The sequence below is a fragment of the Lepidochelys kempii genome, chromosome 6 (genome assembly GCF_965140285.1).
Source record: "Lepidochelys kempii isolate rLepKem1 chromosome 6, rLepKem1.hap1, whole genome shotgun sequence".
Taxonomy (NCBI): Eukaryota; Metazoa; Chordata; order Testudines; family Cheloniidae; genus Lepidochelys; species Lepidochelys kempii.
In genome coordinates, this window is record NC_136385.1 from 90,934,041 (window position 1) to 90,956,038 (window position 21,998).

Consider the following 21,998-nt stretch of genomic DNA (forward strand, 5'->3'; position numbering starts at 1 on the left):
CTGGCACTAGCTTTGCAAGCCCATGCTCTGGAGGGTAGTTGGGCCCAGATACTCAGTCAGGGCTGCTCTCTAAACCACACGTGCAGGCAGCCCGAAAGGGTCGGTGGCCCAGGCCTGCACTCACCAAGCTGGTTGGACAGAGGCAGTGTGTACATGGACTGCTTCATGGAGCCACTGGCCAGGGTCTTCAGGACTCTCCCCACTTGTTTTTTTTCCAGCTTTGGAACTGGCAGGTGGCAAAACTTCCCTGTGGAGTTAGATGGGCACCAGCACTCATCCCTGCCTACGCAGCGCCCTCCGTTCAGGCAGGGGATCTGGCAGAAATCTGTAAGGCAAAGAGAGACCGGCTTAACAGAGGAGCCTAGCTACTCCCTCTGGCCAGTGAGTGGCCCAGCATCAGCCCTGGGATCCCAGATGAGTGGCCTGGCCTGGCAGCAGCCTTGCAATAACCAAGCAGCAGGTCCAGCACAGCAGCAGGCCCCTCGTTTCTTGAAAGCAGCCTGGTGGCAGCCTGGGGTTCACCCTAACCAGAGCAAGAGGAGAAACCACAGACCCTCCCTTACCTCAGAATGGAGCAAGTCTCTTTCAGTCAGAGGCTGAGGAAGATCTGCTCTCCCTTGGGCTTTGTCATTGTGGCTGGTGACCGAGAGAGAGAGGGAGACAGAGACAGACAGACACACACACACCCTTCTGCAAAGCCCCACAGAGCCAGGGTGATACTGCTGGCACCAGCAGGATCTCTTAGAGGTGGTTGGGGGTTAATGTAACAGCACACAATGGAGTCAGAGAGGAGTTAGCATGATTCCTGCCCTCAGCATCAGAGTTTCCAAGAAACCTGGTTTGGCGGGGGTTACTATTCATAAGCCAAGGGGCAGGGGAGCTCAATGGGCAACTCTCTCTCCTGGCTCGATGAGACATTCCTGCCTCAGGTCCCCTGGTGGCCCGTTAGACTTGGGGTGAAGCTGTGTGCCTGGCAGATGGGCACCCACCATTCTCCAAGAACACCACTTAGAAATCACTTACAAGTCAGGAGATTTTGGGACTACTCAGTCAGCCTTTGGGAAGAGACACCCAGCTGTGTTGGGGCATTGGGGTAGTTTACACAAACCGCCTGCTTGGCTCAGTCCCCACCTCTGCAAGGGCTTCTCTCAAACTCCCCTGGTTTTGGACTGTTGTGCTTCTGAAACAGCTCATCTCACTGCCATGGGATTGCCGAGGCTAGCAAATGAAAAGCCCTATCCCACCACCCAGGGGGCCGGAGCCTGAGTGGATCCCTGGTGTGAGGGGCAGACGGTCTGCCCAACTCACTAGATGGCACAGAAAATTCCCAGGCAATCCCAGCATCCAGGAAACAAGAGGAAAGATTTCAGCAGCCCTTTTCACTGAAACAACTCACAACCTGAAGCCAGCTCTCCTGGCTACCACATGAGTGAAAGGAGAGGGTGGGATGAAATTAGGTGATGAAAAGCAGCCCCAAGACTGGATGCCAATGAAAGCAGCAAGCTGGCCCTGACTGGGAGCGAGACTGTGAGGCCTGTCTGCGGCTCTGACTGAAACCCGTTCTCCCCCCACCCAGAATGGGAGGAGTAGGGTGGAGATGAGGTTCCCCCTCCCAGGGGAGGAAGTGTGTGTGGGGGGGTGAGGTCGGCCCCCAGAGAAGCTGAAATAGCTCCTGATTGGGAGAGTGAGACATTCTTCTGAGATCAGGGAGAAGCCATGGCCTGAGTCTGTTGAGACACGAGGAGGAGTCCAGGCAGGGAGGAGGCTGGAGCCCTGGGATACTCACAGATGCGGAAGCCAGACTTAGGGTCATGGTTCTGGCCCCCCTGGCTGTACAGGGTGGTGGTGTCCCCTTTCTCACAGCTGTTGTAGCAGCGGCCGCTCCGGCACGTCTGTTTGCAGATCGTGGGGGTGAAGACAATCTTTATCTTTCGGATTTTCTCTGTCAGGTTGGCCCCTGTGAAGGAAAAAGCCAGGGCAGAATGGAAGCAGCACAGCCAAGCCCCACGAGCAACTGCCCCCTAACTGCAGGACTTGCACATGGCAGGCCAGGCACCAGGGCAGCTGTGGCTGTGCACTGCTGCACATGCTCTCTGATTGGACCATTGCTCTGCTAGAACCGTGGGGAGAGGGAGTCATTCTCTGCCCAGGGGTCTACCTTTTCTGTGATTCTGGCCATTGCTTCTTGGCCTTTTTCAGATTTAGCTAATGTCACTTTAGAAGCAGTATAAGCTAAACAGGGAAAAGGCCACTCATAATGGAATAAGAGTGCCCCCACAGGGGGTCATACCAGTGCAGATATAATTATACCAGTAAATTTCCCCATGTAGACAAGCCCTAACTGTGGCATTTCCTGACTTCCAGACGTTTCACTGTGCGCCCTTCTCGTTTCCTTAACAGCATTTTCTGTGAAGAACGTCCTAGGTGTTTGTTTTTAAAGATAGAACAAAATAGTTAAACTATTCAAACCAGAAAAAGGAGCAGGCTCTCTCTCCAAGCCTGCTGGGCTCTGCTGGCTGGCAACAAATGGGCAATAGGGCACGGCCAGCCCACAATCTGGAGCTATTCGGCTAGACGCCACCTGAACACTCTGTACCCCACATCTCAGGAGGCCCACAGGAGAGAGCCCCCATTTAGGAGCTGCAGAGGGCACTTTGAACCCTCCCTAGGTGTGTCAGGGTGGGGTTCTCTCCCGGCAATCTCATACAAGCTGTCTCTAGCAGCCTTGCTCCTCTGCACCTTACTAGGCCTATGGGGGCCAGCCAAAAGAAATAACCACCTGTAGGTTACACAAATCAGACATCCACAGCCAAATCAGGGGGCAGAGAATTGCTGCATCCCTGCTCTCTGATTATACTGAGAGAGAATTGACTCAGCCAATGTCCTGAGTGTGAAATTCCCATCCCAAGTTACTATCTCTGGGAGCATTTATCATGTCCCCCAAGCCTTCTCTCTTCCCTACCATCTGCATTTTGCTCCCTCAGTCCATCCCTGTGCAATGGGGCTTCTCCAATCCCTGCAGCATTCGTACTTTATTTCTCAAGCTTTCTCTCTCTCTTTAGAGCTGCAACACCATCCCAGGGCGCTGCTGGCTCCAGAGCAGTGTGAGTAGCACTATGCCTTCTCTCGGTTCACACACATGCATGCACCCGTTATTGGTTTTTGTGCTCCTAGGAGCATAGGTTCCATTTACTGATATCCTGTCACCCAAGCCATCTCCTGCACTTGCTGTTCGCCGCAGACTCCTCCTCCACCCCTAGGTTTCTCTCCATGCTGCTTACTTCCCTCTCCTTGGGGTTGGACTTTCCACTCACTCACTAGAGCTGAATCCCAGTGTACTGCCTGCAGCCCCTCCACTCTATGAGGTGCTAGGCAGATGATCTGGGCCTCCTGTGTATTTGCTACCCCTCTGATTATCATTCTGGTGTCATCAGCAAATGCAGCCCCTCCCAAGGAGGCCCTTGAGAGATACTGGCAGCCCAGTAGGTCTTACCCCAGAGAGACAGCATATGCTCTTGATAGGCTGCGTGTTGTCCAGAGCTGCTCTGTTCATGCCCATTCCCATTGGGTAGAGCGTTGGATGTTAGCTGAGTATTACCAGTTGGGTAGCGCCGGACAGTGCGTGAAGACCCAGTGTGCTGGGAGACGGGGGAGCCGATTCTTCCTTGAGTTCTATGGAAAAGAATATTTACTACAGATGACCATGCCGTGCTCCTGCAGCTGCGCCCTGTGTGTTCTATACGAACCCGCACTGCTATGCTCGAAACCCCAGCCTCCTGTCTGCCAGTCAGGGTGAGCAGCGCTCGCTCTTCACCCCCTCCAGACCACTGCCCACCCTGCCATTTCACCGCAATGCTAGCGACCTCCTGGCGCCTCTCCTGATGCATCTCCCACAGGACTTCCTGGCTCAGATCTCTGCATGTTGTAGCAGCCTGTCACCCTCCAGAATAATACAGTTAATACAGAATACAGAATAATACAGAATATATAATATATATAATATATAATATATAATACAGAATAATAGAGTCCGGTTCTGTCACTAAACAAATGTTTGGATGCTAATTGGCAGGCTGCACTCATCTTCCCTGGGAAACATCTCAGTATAAAGGCATCGAACCCAGGGGGCACAATGGTTTCTTTCCACACTTCACATGCAGCCACGTCTTACGCTCTGAAGAAAGCATGCAGCTGCTGTGAGTACCAGGGGGCTACAGAGTCCCTGCAGGCCCTGGGCAGGGTAGCATAGCCCCAGGAGATGAGCAAACTGCAGCGGCACGAGGAAGGCTGCAGCATGGATTGTAGTAGGGCTGAGGTTGCAGACTGAACTGAGCCTGATGGGCTGCAACAGTCACAGAAACCCCCTGCCTGGCCACACAAGCACCTGGGCAGTCACACAAAGCCTGTTGCCCACATGGCCATGCTCAGAGGTAACCCCCTTCCCCTTCTGGTGCACTCAGCTTGAATGCCATGAACACAGGGGACACCTGAAGTAGAGATGATGCTGGAACCATTCCCCATGCCCCAACACCGTACAGCCAGGTGATGAACCTGCTGAGAGTAATCAAGAAAGCCAGTCTGGGAAACGTGCAAGGAGAGGCAACAGCTGCTCCCAGCCTCTTATTCACTGTCCTCTCCGCCTGCAGTGCCAGCCCTATGCAGGTCCTTCTGTCTGCCTGCCTGCCTGTCTGTCCAACGCCCAGCAGAGAAATGGAAGACCATACCACAGCAACCAGATGGGCACCAAACATGAGACCCAGTTCTTCTCATCCCACGTGCTCCAGACAAACAGTTCTCTGGACCTAAGACCTGTGTGCCAGAGCATCTGTGCAGAGGCACACACAGAGCAGCACTAACTGCTCACTCACAGTAGCAGAGCAAATAAGAAGCAGCCCTGCAACAGTCCTACTGAGGCAGGGAACAGATTCAGTGCTATGGGATAATATGGGGTGTACTAGAGTTTAATCCAGCAGCCCAGAAGCTAGTTATCTTTGAGTCAGTCACACTTGCACATGCCAGCTCCTGCAAACAGACAAAAATGGCACATTGTTACAACTGATGTTCTCGCTTGTGCCTGTTTTAAATTAATTGCTCTGGAGACAGCTATGCAGAAGAGCAGCCTAAAATCTGCTAGGAAGAAGGGAGCTGCCTCTGGAGCTGGTCAGTCTGCTGCTTAGGCCAGCCTGATCTCTCTTATGTCTTGTAAAAAGGGAAGCATTCCAATAAGGAACCCAAGTTGGGGCTAATACACAAACACCTGCATCCACTGGATGATTGGTACAGAGTCAGGTGAGGTGGCATCTTGGAGCATCTGCAGCCTGATCCTTGGAGGGGGTTTGCAGTCATACATACCATTTGTGCAGCCTTGCTGAGTTCATAGAATACCAGGGTTGCAAGGGACCTCAGGAGGTCATCTAGTCTAACCCCCTGCTCAAAGCAGGACCAATCCCCAATTTTTGCCCCAGATCCCAAATGGCCCCCTTAAGGACTGAACTCACAACCCTGGGTTTAGCAGGCTAATGCTCAAACCACTGAGCTATCCCTCCCCCTGTTAGCCCAGTACAAGCCACTCACCCTCTGATAAATCATTCATGAAATAAAGTAATTCTCTCCTAGCATAAGGAAAGCCCTGAGCCTCTAGGAACCAGCTCCATCACTACAGTGGGGGATGCCTATATCAGATGGGACCATGCTGATGGAGGAAAATCCTGTAGCTCCTCTTATCTACCCTTTTCACTCCAGACACAAGTGTCTCTATGTAAGTTCCTCTCACTATGGGAGCTTCCTTGGGGAATGAGTCCTCAACCCTACCTGAGTCCTGGGCACTGACAAGATCAGAGACTTGGCCTGGAGAGGAGCTGGGCCAAGGAAATAAACAAAACACACAGCCCATAAAAGTCATGAATGAGGGAAACTTTACAGGGACCAAACTCCCACTGGTGCATTTACAGCTTTGGGGGTTCATGGGTTTGGGCATTTTGCAGAAGCCAAGCAGGGAGAGTACAAATCTGCTCCCAACTTCCAAGGCCATGCTCCTTACTGCCCATCGCAGAGGCATTCTGGTCCCCAGCACAGAGCTTCTTGCATCCAGCAGCTCTTGGGTTAACATCTCCCACTGCTCCTATCACAAACCTTTGCTGTCATGCTGGCTCCCCTCTGCTGACCAACAACACCAACCCACCAGGAGCACGCTGCCTTTGTCAGCATATGACTTGATTACAGCATAGAAGTACCTTCATGGGGAGAAGACTCCAGGTATCAAAGTGTACTTACATTTATTGGAGAAAGGCATAACAAGAACCAATGGCTGGAAGCTGAAGCCAGACAAAGTTAGAAATAATAAGGCACAAAATTTTAAATAGTGAGCAAACTGTTGTAAAGAAACTACCAAGGAAGTGGCAGATCCTCCATATTCTGTGATTTCAGATCAAGACTGAATGCCTTTCTGGAAGATATGTTTTAGTCAAACATAATTTATTTGGCTCAATATAGGAATAACTTGGTGAAATTTGATGGCCTGTGATGTACATGAGGTCAGACTAGATGATCTAATGGTCCATTCTGGACTTAAACTCTATGAATCTATGAAGAAACAGATTTATTATAAAGCCAGAAGTCTGCAGGCCCAGATGGCATTCACCCAAGAGGGTTTGGGGTTTTTTTGCAGGAACTGGAGAATGAAGTGACTGAGTTGCTAATGAAAATATGCATTCTTTCATTAAAATCAGCTTCTATACTGGGAGGGCTGAAGCATAGCAAATGCTGTACAGATGCTCCCCAACTTACGCAATCGTTCCCTTCTGGAACGCCTTGCGTAACTCGAATTTTGTGTAAGTCGGGAACATATTACACAAAAAAAAAAACCAACAACAAAAAAACTCCTATTTCTAGCTTATGGATTTTTTTCCGTAAGTGCGGATTTGCATAAGTCGGGTCTTGCATAACCCGGGGAGCGTCTGTACTGATCTTTAAAAAAAAACCACTAGGCGATCCAAGGAATTACAAACCGGTGAGCTTTACGTCAGTACTTTGTAAACTGGCTGAGTTGGTAATTAAAAATAGATTTGTAAATTGCAGAGGTGGACATGATAGGGAAAAACGGCAGGGCCTCTGTAAAGAAAAAGCATGCCTCTCTAAGCTGCTAGAATCCTGTGAGCATGTCAGCAAAAGAGTGGCTAATGGAGAGCTGGTTAACACAGTTTATCTGGACTTTCAAAAAGACTTTGACAAAGTTCCTCACAAGAGGCCATTAAACTGAGTAATCACAAAGTGAGAGGTTAAGTTCTGTCACAGACCAGAAACTGGCTAAGTGACAGAAAACAGAGTCAGAATAATTGGTCAATTTTCAGCATGGCAAAGGCTTAACAGTGGAGTGCCCCGAGGTTCTATGCTGGGACTGTTGTTTAAATGTATTTATCATTGATCTGGGAAAGGAAATGAACAAAGAGGCAGCAGCACTTGTAGTTAACTCAGAATTACTTAGGTTACGCAGAACTACAGAGGATGGTGAGAAACTCCTCAGAGACCTCACAAAGGTAGGTGAATGGGCAGCACCAGGGCAGATGGGATTCAGTGTTGAGTAATGCAAATTAATGCAGGTCTGAAGTAGTCATTTTAATTACTCACACACATTGCGGGGTTCTGAGTTAACTGTAACCACTCAGGAAGGAGACCAGGGCATCACTATAGCCAAGTCAATGAAAACCTCTGCTCAAAGTGTAGCTGTGGTCAAAAAGGCACTGGGGTGCTTCAGGTCACTACATGTGTAATGGAACCAGCTCCCTCTGGGCTGCTAAAGGCCAGCAGCAAGACAGTGGGCCCTTTGTTCAAGAAGAATGTTAGTGTCAGGTGGCCTCTAGGAGGCTCTCGTGAGACCTTAACACAAGAAACCAACTCTTGATGCTAATGATCTTGCCTGCTATTGTCAGGTATCTAATCTCTAAAGAAAGATTCTTGAGGATTCTTGTGGCAATATCTGCAATCTTCAGATTCCCCTAAGATGGTCTGTCTGTGCTTAGACCTGGGTAAGGGACAGAAATGGCACTAGTACTGTTGGTTGATGATCTCCTCCTGGCTATGGATGAAGGCAGCATGTCTGTGCTTATGCTATGAAGCCTGTGGCTGTGGTTGACAATGAGGTGGTGTTACCAAGGCTGTGGTCCTTAGCAAGAATAGATGGACTTGGTTTGAAGTTGGACCCAGAGCATGATTAGCATTTCAGAAGGACCCAGAGCATGATTAGGAGCAAATGTTCTCTTGTTTCTGTGCAAGAGGCCACTAGGAGGGTTCAGAAGGAGACATGGGTGACAGCATTCACAATGTGAGGAAATACCTAGCTGGGCGTCTCCATTTCAGCTCAATCCCTTGGGGGAAACAGATGACCAAATCCTTGTCTACTCTAGGTTCCCCTCCCCTTGTGTTAGTAATTTTGGGAACCTCAGTGTTTTAAAAGCACAACATTGTTGACACTGTGGTAAAATGCCAACAGCCCTGAGAGTCTTGTCTACACTACAGCTGCAAACTTTGCTACCACTGGTGGAACTCACCAGAAGTGTGAATAGTGGGAAATTTTAGGAAAAAGACTAGAAAGAGACAAGGCCATTGCATCTTTCAGGGCAGACAAAACCTCTAATGAATTTCTAAGGTAAAAATAAAAAAAAATATTTTAACAACACATTTTAGGCCTTTTTCATGAAGCAGCACAAAGGCCCACATCCAGTTTTTATTTCCCTTTAAGTAGTTTAATGTGATTTTTTAAGGATTGTGAGTTTTCAGATCCATGAGGTGCTCCCAGCACTTGGGCTGAGCACTAGGATCTGGTTTTCATAAATCTATGTAAACAAATTACAATTTGTTCTTTCCATGAGCGCTGGGTGATGAAATATAAAGCCAAGTTGGGGTCCCACAACATCCAGTCCCCACATCCAATGTCACAGTCAGCACGTCCCTTAACATCCAGTCTAGGCTCGGCTTCTTGCCTCCATCTCATTTCATACAGAGAGCAACAGTGAAGTTGGGAGCCCTATGTGACAGTACAGCGCTCAAGAGAGCTGCGGCCAGCTAGACTCTCCCATGGTGAGGAGCAGCCAGTGGCATACAGACAGTAGAAGACCAGCCAGGACTGAGTCTATATCAAGACACCAACATGCTGGCCCTTCCAAGCAGTGTTTGTTCTTGAAATCTTTCCCTCAGTTTTTTTTGACACATCTACATAAATATGCATTTTTGCTATTCTTCTAGTGTTCCCCTTCAGTCTCTCCAAGCATCTCCCATGAGAAATTCATACAGTCCTACCCAGCCCTGATCTCCCACAGAAGCCATGGCATGGCTAGCCTGCAGATCTCAGAACAGGGGGGATGTTCTGCACACAGGTATGAATGCCCCAGTTTGCTAACACAGCCCTTTTGGGAAAAGCCCATCCAATGTTCCCACATCTCTCATAGGTGTCATTAAGATGAGGCCATATGTTTCCAATAAGGCCATCTGGGTGACAAGGGAAGAGCTGGAAGCCATATGACATTCCTGGGAGCTTCACACACAATGGCAAGTGCCTGGAGGTCTAACAACAGACATCTGCGCCTTCTTATTATCCATAAATGACCTACTCTGGCCATGTGTGGCCAGAACTCTAAAAGCTTCTAGAGTATATATGGGAGCACCCCAAAAGAAGGGACACTCTGAGATCTCATGAAGCAAGCATGATGACACCCACTGCCTTGGTAATAGGTTCATTGTAGAGCAATTTCAGCCCTGGGCAGCAGGGGCTCTCTGGATAGCAGCACAGAGGACCAGGCCAGTGACATGAACTAATAGAAACTATAGCCCCTGTACTTCAAAACATACTGAGCACCTATCATCCTTGAGGGAGGAAGCACACGTGCCACAAGTAGGGAGTGGCCATGCTCTTTCCTCTGTCTGGCATATGACCTCTTGTTTTGAGGGACAACTCCAGGGATTTTCAGAAACACCAATTTGTGTATGTAAGCAGAGTCAGGATGAGCTCTACCCTGACATCTGGTGGTGAGTTGTGGCAGGTTGTGGAAAAGAACTTCAGGGGCTGATCTCATTTGCATAGGCACACCCACCCCACCTAGATGATCACTTTGGCTGCTGTGGAATCCCCAGTTTCTCTGTTATCGGGGCAGGAAGTATAAAGTGTTATTATCCTGATTATGCGAATCAAGGACAGTGGAACTGTATTTGGCTTTTTGCTATGATGGAGGGACTCACCATCAACTAAGGAGCTAGGCAAGAGACATGGGTTCCAAAACTCAGCAAAGGGAAAAAGGCTGGGGACAGGTATTTGTACTTTGTGCCCCTTCTGAGGGTTTTAAATGGCAACTGTACCATCTTATTTCTCTACTGTGTAATAGCAGAGCTAATTTTGATTTTACTAGGAGTCTGGTTACAGATTGCAGAGCTGAATTCATTTTTGGGCTAATGGTGTACCAGCACTGGGGCTCCCCTACTATGAGCTGAAATCACTGAGTACTGTGTTAAGTAGTAGGGGGCCTGAAAATATATTGATGAGTGGCTTGCAGGATGGCTACTGAAGAGGAGCGGCTGCTGGTAATGAAAGCTGTAGCAGAAACCCACGGAGAGGTGGGGCAGTTGGCTGTCAGAGCACGTAGGTAACCCTTTATTCCACCCCACCCCTGATTTCCACACAGGCTCGGGGGGAGGGGGTGTTAAAACTCTGCAGATGAACTTTTGAACTCTGGACTCAACAAGGACAGAGACTTTGGAGTTGCTGGACTTTTGGAACTTTGGGTGACTTTTGGGTTGCTGGACTCAAGCAAGAACCAAAGAGAGAGGACACAGCCCAATTTGCTTGGGGTGGGTTTTTGCTCATGGGTTGTGTTATGATTCCTGTTGGTGGTGTTTCCCCAACATAATGCCACATTGTTTCTCTCTGTTATTAAAAGGCTTTTGCTACACTCAGTCTCTGTGCTTGCGAGAGGGGAAGTATTGCCTCTTGGAGGCGCCGGGGGTGGTGGTGGTGGTATATATTTGTCCCAGGTCACTGGTTGGGGGCTCAAGCTGGTTTTGCATGGTGGTATTGGAACGGAACCCTAGATACTGAACCCGGCCCTTGTTGCTGCCAACTCTGATGGGCAGAAGGGTTACATGCAGTTAAAACACCCATATGAATGGACTTTTCAAAAAAGAGATGAATGTTGCTGTTAGGAATAAAAGTTGTGAGATGTGCTCATCACATGGGGCCAGCACCTATCCTGCAAAAGGCAAATAAAAATGGAACAAGACAGCCTGCATGAAAAGCGATGGGGGAAAAGGCAGCCAGCTAGGATCCTGTTTACAGAGAAGGATCTGTGTCTGTGCGTGGCAGGGGGGATGTTGATTTGCTTTGAATTAACTTGTTTATTTGATTCCATTATAGGCAGATGCGTTCCAGGATTTGTACATTAAGCTAGGTAACACGTCCGTCCGCTGCGGGAGTCACAGAAAGCAACTAGCAGGGAGTCTCTTTCCAGCTCTGTTTGCCAGTTCAAATCCAGCCCCCCATCAGGCTTACTGGCTGGTTCAGATTCAAGGTCAGGGAACAGAAAAGAGCTTTTCACCTTTAGAGCTCCAGCTACAATCAAGCCACAGGTCAGGAGGTTGACTGGCTCAGAGAGGTTGGGGAATGGAACCTTTCATCTGGAGTTCATCTGTTTAAATGCAGCCTGAGTCAGTAGTGGCTAGAAATCATCACCCTCTTGCAGCCACTTGGTGTCCCTGGATACGTGACAGGAGTTGAGTCTCAGTCCAGTTCCCAGCGGTCCGAATCGCAAAAACCACATTCCCCCTCGCCCCTTGCTGAATGTCCCAGCAGTGAGACTAAGGGCTGAAAATAGTGACATACCCTCTCCCTGCTAGCTGGGGCTGCTTTGGGCCAGAGTAGGGGCTGAGAGGCAATTGGGGAGCTTGTGCAACCACTGTCCGTGCCCACACCTGTTCAAAGGACAGGCCCGGAAGCTTATGAGGATGGGACAGCCCCAGGGATTATGCAGTGAGACAGTAAAGGCCCAGGGCTTTAGCCTCAGGCAATCCTTCAGAATCCATCCCTCAGCACTGTTATTCATTTCCACACTTCCAGCCAGGCACATGGCCAGCACAGCTCTTTGCAGCTTGGAGCCTTTGCCTACAGACAATGGTCTCTTCCTTTACAAAATGGGACTGGCTGCCAAGCAGCTGGTTTCCCTGTTCGTCATCTGTCAGGGCTGCTAACAGCACTCTCCAGTCAGGCCCAGCACATGTGACAGAAACCGCACGTGGGACAGCCTCCCGGGACAGCCTCCCTCCTTCTGAGTTGTTGTAGGGAACCCACCACAGTGATATATGAGCACCTGGCTAACACTTGCGGTGTTATTGTGGGAAGGCTGGGTCGAAGTGGCAATGGCATTCTGCTCTGAAGGTGCTGATGTTTGTGCTCATCCTGATCGCTCCCGGGATCCAGATCCAATGGCGAGTTGCTGACAAAGCTCAGTCTCCTGAACACAGGAGTTTCACTCCTAAGGGCGATGGCTCCACTGCACCAGTGGAACGTGGCTGCCACTGCAGGAAATAAAAACATAGGGCGAGCTGGTCCCTCAGGTATCCTATAGAGGTTCTGATTCTATCATGTCACTGTAGCCCCTGAGCACCTTCCCAGATAAACTGCATTAAGTGAGGTGGCTAACATCTATATGATTGGTGCCCTCTCCCAAAAGGAGAATTGTATATGCTGAAATGTTTTGTTTTGGTAGGGTTGTGCTGGTGGTCACTTTCCCCCCTTAGGTACATGCCTCTCTGTGTTTATGTTAGAGAAGGCAGGTCGAAGAAGCGTGCCTTACGCTTGGAGAGGAAAGAGGTGAGGTTTGTGATGGTCTTTGGCTCCTGGGGAGTTTGTTCCAGTCTTGGACCAGCCCCGAGAAAATTCTGTCTCCTGCATAGACAAGGCAACTTGGATCCATCCCATGAAAAACTTTAAGGTTGAGGACTGAACCCCTGAATTTGACCCTGCATTCTGCGGCGAGCCAGAACAGAGAGCGGAGTACTGGGTTGATAGGCTCCTGGAGGCTGGTGCTGCTGAGCAGTCAGGCTGCTGCTTTCTGAACTAATTACGGCTTTTTTAAAGGTCAGCAATTTTATTGCAAGATATAGGGAATTACAAGACCAAGCCTGGACCACCAAGGCTGAGTCTGCATCTGACAGAAGGTGGGCTAGTCTTCTTAACAGGTGGAGATAGAAGAGGGCATTTTTCATGATCACAGCTATTTGGGTATCTAGAAGCTGTGAGGAATCTAGGCGGACACCAGGCTGTGGCCTACCTTAATGGTCTGAGGGTAGATGCCCTCAGTAGGGCGATGTCGTAGAGGTGGAAAATTCCTCCAAGTGCTTCTCCTCTCCCCACCACATCAGTGTGACACAGGCATACACAGGTGTCCAACCAGCTTCTTCAATATTTCACCGGCAGGGGTCATGTGCAGCCTCTGCTGAAAGCTAAGAACTAGCTGATTGTCATGGGTATTGCAAGATGTTTGCACAGGAAATAACTGTAGAGTTACATAACACATGGGATATTGGGGTTCAAAACTGTTGAAGCAAAACTTGTCTCCTGAGTGAGGCAGGTCTCAGGGCTAATTCAATCAATGTTGAGAGTGGTGAACACGTGTGGAGACAGCACTTTGTTTTCAGTCTGGGCCTGGTGGAGGCTTGAGGATTTACAGAGACACAAGCACCCCCAAGAAAAGTCTCTGATAAAGGGCACCCCCTGGGGTAAGAGACAGTAGTCTGTAACTATGTAAGAGATGAAGAAAGAGCACCAGTTATTAGCCACTACAGAAGAGAGACTCTGCCGGGGGGGTGCCTCATGAAAGGTGGACCCCAGCTTTTCAAACTGGACAAGCGCTGTAAGAACTAACCCCTGGGAGAGAAATACCTTATCAGACAGGGAAGTAACTTGTTAACAAGCATAGGCTACAAATTGCATTTTGTTTTTCTTTTACATGTAACCTTATGTTTTTAAACCCTTATTCTTGTTTTTGTTTGAATCCCTGTCTCAAGCCCTGCTAAGTAAGTGTCCAGTTGGTTTTACTATAGACACCTCTAAGAGCCTTGAGGTAAGGAGAGCGTTGAACTGAGGTGAAACCAGGGAACTGGGGCTCACTGCTTCCCTGGAGGCAGTGAAATGGTGACCATTGCAGGTATCCAGAAGATAAGGGACTGGGCACTCAAGTGTAACAAAGTTGGGTGTGTAATTTGCTAGCCTGCATTGGGAAAGAGCAGGGCTTATGGAGCCCAGAATAGAGCACCTGAGTTGCCAGCAGCCAGTAAGTGGAGAGGGCTTCCCTGGGGGCACAGACAAGGCATTCTCACACTGTAAGCAGATGGCAGTGATTCATCCGAGGCACTGTGGGTAAATGCATCACAATCACCTCCGTCTTTCCTGGATTCAGCTTTCATCCAGCTCTTCGTCCACTTGCTGATCTAGGCCAGGCCTTTGGAGAGCTCGTGTGAAGGTTTGTAGAGCCAGGTACCACATGGGTATTGTTGGCATTTTAGTCCATGTTGCCTCACCATCTGCCTAATCAACGCCTAACCAAGAGCAACTGGCAGAACCAGCAGGAGGTACTGAGTGTGGAGAGTGGTTACTGGACAGCACAGGGAGAAGATATTAAGCACACATGGGACCAGCACTGTGCAGTCAGTATGACAACAAGCACTCAACTGGCTCCTTCAGTTCAGATAGATCTGTCGAGGCCAAGGGTCACAGACCCCCATACAAGAGGGTTGATGGGCCATGTGGCCTTCCCCACACAGGGCCCCAGAGTAAGGGCCTTCTAATGACACACCCCACTAATGTGCTGGTAATTCCATCCTGGCTTCTTCAGGCCAGAGTCTGTGCAAACAGCTCCAAGAGAAGAGCTCTGAGCCAGGACAGCAGCTGAGTGACACTCAGCTCCTGACAATCTGCCAGAACTACAGGCAGATTCACCTCTGTCTTATAACATCAACATCCTCCTCAGTATCAGCCCTGTCCATCTGCCCATCCCTTCAGCCAGACACACTCCCAGCTCCACTCTGCACAGGGTGAGCCAGGGAATCACTTACCTCTCTGTAATGCTTCGCAATCTCTGATTTTCCACTAAAGAACCAGAGCAGTACAGACAGATCTCATCACACCAATGTCCATGTCCACAGGGACCGAAGGCTGCTAGGCTTAGAAAGCCTCAAGTGCCTACAGACCAGAAACTTCCCCTTTGTCAGACTCTGAATCCATCTGGATACAGCAGCAAAATGAGGCCAGATGCTCCTCAGCCTCCCCCCAGGACTCAACTCGCTCTGAGGGTGTAGAAAGATGGGTAGGGACCTCACCCTATTAGGTCTCACCCTATCCCATGGGCTCAAGGTTCATTACCAAAATCCCAGGTCTTTTACCTCTGGAAACTGTAGCGTATGTTTTTTCTCAGTACCAGGGCAAACTGGTACCTTGTTAAGACGCTGCCATTACCATGTATGAACAGTGGATCCAGCTGCTGGCCCTAGAGTTCTATTAAGACTTTTACTGACTTTATGGGGCACAAGCATTCATCTGCACATTCCTTCAATACCACTTAAGCCTCCCTTCTCTTCGAGACTCTTAAGTACAGGCACACTGCTCCTGTAGATAGACTCATAGAAACGTAGGGCTGAAAGGGACCTCAAGAAGTCATCAAAACCAGCCCCCTGCACTGTGGCAGGACCAATTAATCCTAGACCGTCCCTGGTAGGGGTTTGTTCTACCTGTTTTCAAAAACCTCTGAATCCCCATCACTGGATTCCACAACCTCCCTTGGAAGTCTATTCCAGAGTTTAACTACACTGATACATAGAACGTTTTTTCCTATATCTAACCTAAATGTCCCTTGTTACAGATTAAGTCCATTACTTCTTGTCCTACCACCAGCAGACATGGAGAACAATGGATCACCATCCTCTTTATAACGGCCCTTAACATATTTGAAGACTTATCAGGTCTCTCCATCAGTCTTCTTTTCTCAAAGCTAAACATGCTCAGTTGTTTTTTTGACCTATGAGGAAAGGTTAACGTTTCTAAATCTCTTATTTTGTTGCTCTCTTCTGGACTCTCTCCTATTTGTGTACAACTTTCCTAAAGTGTGGCACCCAGAACTGGACACTGTACTCCAGCTGAGACCTCACCAGTGCCAAGGAGAGCAAAACAATTACCTCCCACATACAACACTCCTGTTAATGCACCCCAGAATGATATTAGTCTTTTTCACAACTGCATTACATTGTTGACTCATATTCAATTTGTGATCCACTGTAACCCCCAGATCCCTTTAAGCAGTCTGACCACCTCGCCAGTTATTCCCCATTTTTGTAGCTTTGATTTTTCCTTCCTAAGTGAAGTACTTTGCACTCGTCTTTATTGAATTTAATCTTGTTGAATTCAGACCAATTCTCCAATTTGTCAAGATCATTTTGAATTCTAATCCTGCCCTCTAAAGTGCTTGCAACTCCTCTCAGCTTGGTGTCATCTGCAAATTTCATAAGCACACTCTCCACTCTATCATCCAAGTCATTAATAAATATATTAAATAGACTTGTGGGGCATCTCTGGTGGGGTCCTGCAGAGGTCAGTACTGGGTCTGACAGCAAATCATTGATAACTACTCTTTGAATACAATCTTTCAACCAGTTGTGCTCCCTCCTTATAGTAATTTTATCTGGACCACATTTCCCTAGTTTGCTTATAAGAATGTCATGTGGGACTGTGTCAAAAGTCTTACTGAAATCAAGATTATATCACATCTACAGCTTCCATCCATTAGGTTAGGAACCCTGACAAAGAAGTAAATTAGGTTGGTTTGGCATGATTTGTTTTTGACAAATCCATGTTGGCTATTGTTTATCACCTTGTTATCCTCCAGGTGCTTACAACTTGATTGTTTAATAATTTGTTCCAATATCTTTCCAGGTATCAAAGTTAGGCTGACTGATCTATAATTCCCCAGTCCTCTCTGTTCCTCTTTTTAAAGATCGGTACTATGTTTCCCCTTCTCTAGTCTTCTGGGACCTCACCTGTCCTCCAGAAGTTCTCAAAGATAGTTGCTAATGGTTTTGAGATTGCTTCAGCTAGTTCCTTAAACACCCTCATATGAATTTCATCAGGCCCTGCTGATTTGAATACGTCTCACTTATCTAAATAGTCTTTAATGTGTTCCTTCCTGATTTTGGTTTGCTTTGCTTTCCTTTCCCCTTGTTGTTAATATTAATTGCATTTAGTATCTGGCACCATTAACCTTTTTAGTGAAGACTGAAGCAAAATAGGCATTAAATACCTCAACATAGTTGTACCGTTATGTTCCATGCCCACTGGGACCTGTTCGTGCCTGACAATGGCACCAGCTAGCTCGCTCACCCACTCTACAAGCACCAAAGAAGGCAACAACAAATGTCTCTCTAAATAAAATGGCCTCCCTCCCACAGCTGCAGACCCATGACAAAGTGAGAGAAATGCTGTGTGAGAACGTATTGGGTTTGATGGAAGGCTATTTACTTTGTATATTTTGACATGTGATGTTGATATTTTGTGTTTTAATGGTTACAAAGCTTTTACTTTTTGAAATCAATATCTACTGTCATTAAATAATTATTGAGTGACCTGCTTTGTTGTCCGACCCCCACCCCATAATTTCCTGCAACTGTGAAAATTTAAATAGATAAAATAGAAAAAAAAATTAGACATCCATATTATCTGTTGAAATTATTTTAAAAAAATCAAATTCTATCAAGCCTAAACATAAACAAGCAAACAAAAATTTGCTAATCTACTTATTTCTTCCACAGGCTGAGAAGGAAGAAAGAGAGCCTGCGACTAAGGGTATGTCTACACTGCACAGTTGTCGCCAACACTTTTGTTTTTCAGGGGTACTTTAAAAAGCCCCCCGCGAAAGACGAAAGTTTTGCTGAAGCAAGCAGCAGTGTGAATGCAGCTTTGTCGGCAGGAGCATTCTCATGCCGACAAAGCTTATGCCGCTCGTGGGGCTGGAAGTATTTTGTCGGCAAAAGTGCTGACAAAAATACCACAAAAGAGCATTCACACACGCTGACTTTTAGTGACAAGGCTGTGTCGACACAGCCTTGTCTCTAAAAGCTGCGTAGTGTAGACAAGCTCTACGTTTCCTTTGTTCTCTGGCTGGCTGGCTGCTCCAGTAGTGAGCAAAAGAGCTGACCCCATAGCAGAAACCCAGCTTCCTCAGGAGGGGAGCAACACTTGCATGACATGAAGGTGGCACAGGAAGGGGATTCAAGAACATGGCACACAGCTGTTGCTGCCAGGAGGAAGGATTTGCCTTTGTTTCTAACTGGTTCTACTGGATATTGGGGCTGATCCACAGGATGGACAGAACTGTGACCCCCTGAAGACAAAACACAAGGACATCTGAAATCTGCTCGACCCAACAGGCAAAGTGCAGTCCAAATGCTGCTGATGGGGTTCACAACACAGTCCTCAGCCATCCTCAGCTCCAATACAGAGATGGAGCTGGTAGAGACCTCAGGCCAGGCTGTTCAGTTACAGATGGGGCATTGCATGCTGGAACCTGTTGTCCCCATAGGCTGCAGCATTCATTAATAATGAGTTGCTCCAGTTGGCTTCATTTCATGCATATTATGAACTTATCTACACACACAAGCTGTACTGCTTTAGCTACACTGGCATAGGTAAAGCAGTACAGCCCCCTAGTGTGGACACAGTTATACTGATAGAGAGGTGTTTTATACCAGTATAGCTATCCCTGAAGGGGAATAATTTATACTGGCATAAGGCACCTTTATACCAATATAACAGCGTCCACACAAGAGGTTGTGCCCATATAACCACTCTGATAAAAATAAATCACCCCATCTGAAATAGTTATTCCGGTACAAAAGCTGTGTAAACCAGGTCTAAGAGTGGCCCTTGGTTCATGCTACGATGCCAGCGCAGCTCTTGGATGGGCAAAGCTTGGGCTCCCCTGGTATTCCATAAAGATCACTAAGCCTAAGCCAAATGTGGGCTCCCAGTGCAGCCAGCACTTTAAACTCCCCACGCCTAGGCATGGCTCCTGACTACGGTTCTGAGCAAGCACATGCCCTAATGAGAAACTTCACAGCGCAGCATGCAGGAGGGGCCCAACCTGGCAGGCACTGGAGAAAGGAAACAGATTGAGTACAAAGACATGATGGAAGCAAAGCCCGCCTGAACCCAATGCGCGCAGGCCCTCTGCAAACAAACACAGCAGGCTGAGCATCCCATTCCAGAGACCCCGGCTGCCAGAGTGGGATCCAATGACAGTGGGCTGGGGACCCAATCCCGCCCTGCTGAAAACATACTGCATAGGCGAGGCCTTAACCAGAGGAAATGCTCCTGTTGGGTTCACGGGAGAGGGTCACTCATCTCCATGTCACACAGAGACAAAACAAGCACGTTTAGTCACATTTGCATCTTGTTCACTAGCAACACCCATCCCCGCCATTGGGCTTCCCAGCTTCAAAGCACTGAACAAACAGATCAGCCGATTCATCTCCACACCCACACACCCCCTCGGGAGGCAGGGAAATAAGTAACATCCTCCCCCATTTACGCTGGGCACAGCTGGGACTGAGAGGGTCTCTCTATTTGCAAACTGCAGGAGGGGCAGAGAGAGGCTGCTGCTCCACAAACACAGGGGTGTGTGGGGTGGAAGTGGCCTCTTTTCTGCCCTGAATCTAGGAAAGTAGAAATCTAGAAAGTAGAAATGCTGGGAAATCTCCCGATCTTCCTAAAAATGCTACAGATTGAAGAGGACTTTGGGTGTTTTAATTTAAAATGACATTCCCCAATAGAGTTTCATTTGCAGCTTGAAGCTCAGAGGGAACCTGGCATTTGGCTCCATGAGCTCTGCTTTAATTAGGTTTCCTCTTACTCCCCCTAATGTGCTGTTGCCCCATCCTTGGTTTATGGACCATTACGGCCATGCTGGGGAATTACACTATGTTCTTCTCAGATGTCCAAGTCTCGGCATTGCTGGGATTCAGGGAACAAGCCTCCTGGGGATTCTGCTCTGTTATCAACACCAGCTCCATCCTTCCAGTCGCTCATTAGTGGAGGGATTAGAGTCAGAGTCTGGGCCAAGAATACATCCGTATTTCCATTTGCATTCTACCTGATAGCCCCTTGGCTGAAGGAATGGGCAGTTTCTCCAAGGAGAGGATTCCGCATCACAAAGTTGCACTTGCTCCTTTCCCCACCAGGCCAGACCAGCAGGGAGCACAGGGCTGGGACCAGCATCACTCAGGGTGAAGGGAGCTGAACCAAGCACTAAGATTGCATCTGTGCTGGCAACAGTTGGGCATGAAATTTCCAGGCAGTGCAGCTCCAGCAGTGCTAGCTCCAGGGTAGACAGGTCTCAGGTGTTTTCATCACCATGCCTTCACACCCTGCTCAGAGCCATCAGAAAGAGTTGTAAAAGTCCCTTCACAATTGGACAATAAGTATGCACCCCTGCCAGGACGAGGGCAATCTAGTGCTCAGTGGTTACTCCCCTCAGCTATTTACAAATGCTTAGTATGTCCCCCCATGCCCTACGGCCATCCCTTAACTCAGCTACACAGTTTTTGCGCTACTGATTTTTCCCCATAACTCCCTCCAGCCCCTTGCTCATTTTATTGCTCTCTGAATTCCTCCCAAATTGCCAGTATCTTTCTGGCAAGGAGGTGCCCCAAACTCAACACAATATTCCATATGCATAGACAGGGGGGCTCTAGGACATTATGCCTCTGACTACAAAGCCCAAAGCTGCTTGGCCTTTCATACAGCCATATGACACTGTCATTGCCTGTTCAATTTGCTGCCTGCTACCATCCCGCCATCTCTCTCAGGTCTTCCTCCTTCCCAGGTTTCTCCCTCCCACTGAGACTCAGGCTATGGGAATTTTTTTTCCTCCAGACATAATAGATAACATTTTTCCAGGTGGAATCACATTCTCTTATTTCCTGCCTACGTTTCTAATCCCTCTGGGTCCCTCATGCACGCTCTACACACAAGCTTGCACCGAAATAACTAAATTGGTTTTAATTCATACTGTTTGTTATTTCAGTGCAAGTCTGTGTGTGGAAACTCTCCTTTTGGAATAACAAAAGTATCCCATTTTGATTGGGCTTAAGCAGCTTTTTTATTAACCAAAAAGTAGGATATGTAATTAAAGACTGTAGCTAGAGATGCGAGGGTCCAGGGGGAAAAAACTGGAAACTTCCAGGGGAAAAAAAGAAACCTTTGTATTTTCTGTTCTCCCTCACTTGACCCCCACAGCCCAGTAGGGAAAAATTGAAAAGAAATTTTATGTGAAATATTGTCTCTCAGAATGAACTGTGAATTAATCCAGTTTTTCTTCCCTCCTTCTACTTTCCTTCTCTACTCTACCTCTGCTCACCACTTCCCAGTCCCTTCTCTTCCCCTCTGCTTTGACTGTTCCTTACCAAAGCTTACTCAAAGGGGTTTGTGAGCCATACACACTAGAAGGCTGAATTAAGATAGCACAGACAACCTTCATTCCACAGTTCCTAACTTTTCACTGCTTGACCTTGTGGCCTTAATGTTCTTTTAATATAAGTTTTTTTGTCTGTAATTACTATTGAAACTGTAATAAGAAAAGGAGTACTTGTGGCATCTTAGAGACTAACAAATTTATTTGAGCATAAGCTTTCGTGAGCTACAGCTCACTTCATTGGATGCATTCAAACTGTGTTGTTATAGATTATATGTCAAATATTCTATATATAAAATATGCTGTGAACCAGATTTTTTAGTATAGCCTCACATAGCATACCCATGCCGTATTTCCAGTGTCACCCTGCTCTGCAATACAGAGTCTAAAATGACAATCTGACAGTTTTTCTTTCAGCTAGAAAAATGAGAATGAAAAAGTGGATTAGGGCTTGTCTACACAGGGACATCCAGGAAAAATAATCCAAATCAATTAAAAGGCATA

General features: G+C 47.8%; 1 protein-coding gene across 2 annotated transcripts in view; it reads right to left on the reverse strand.

Annotated features, from left to right (window-relative positions):
* The window catches only part of LTBP2 (latent transforming growth factor beta binding protein 2), a 126,206-nt gene that overhangs the window by 71,342 nt on the left and 32,866 nt on the right, over positions 1-21,998 (reverse strand). For both annotated transcript variants that reach the window (XM_073349171.2, XM_073349170.2), the window contains exons 4-6: positions 3,494-3,672; positions 1,787-1,957; positions 125-325 (exon numbers count right to left, since the gene is read on the reverse strand). In XM_073349171.2, the coding sequence (XP_073205272.1) occupies positions 125-325; positions 1,787-1,957; positions 3,494-3,672 (551 nt within the window). The remainder of the gene's footprint in view (positions 1-124; positions 326-1,786; positions 1,958-3,493; positions 3,673-21,998) is intronic.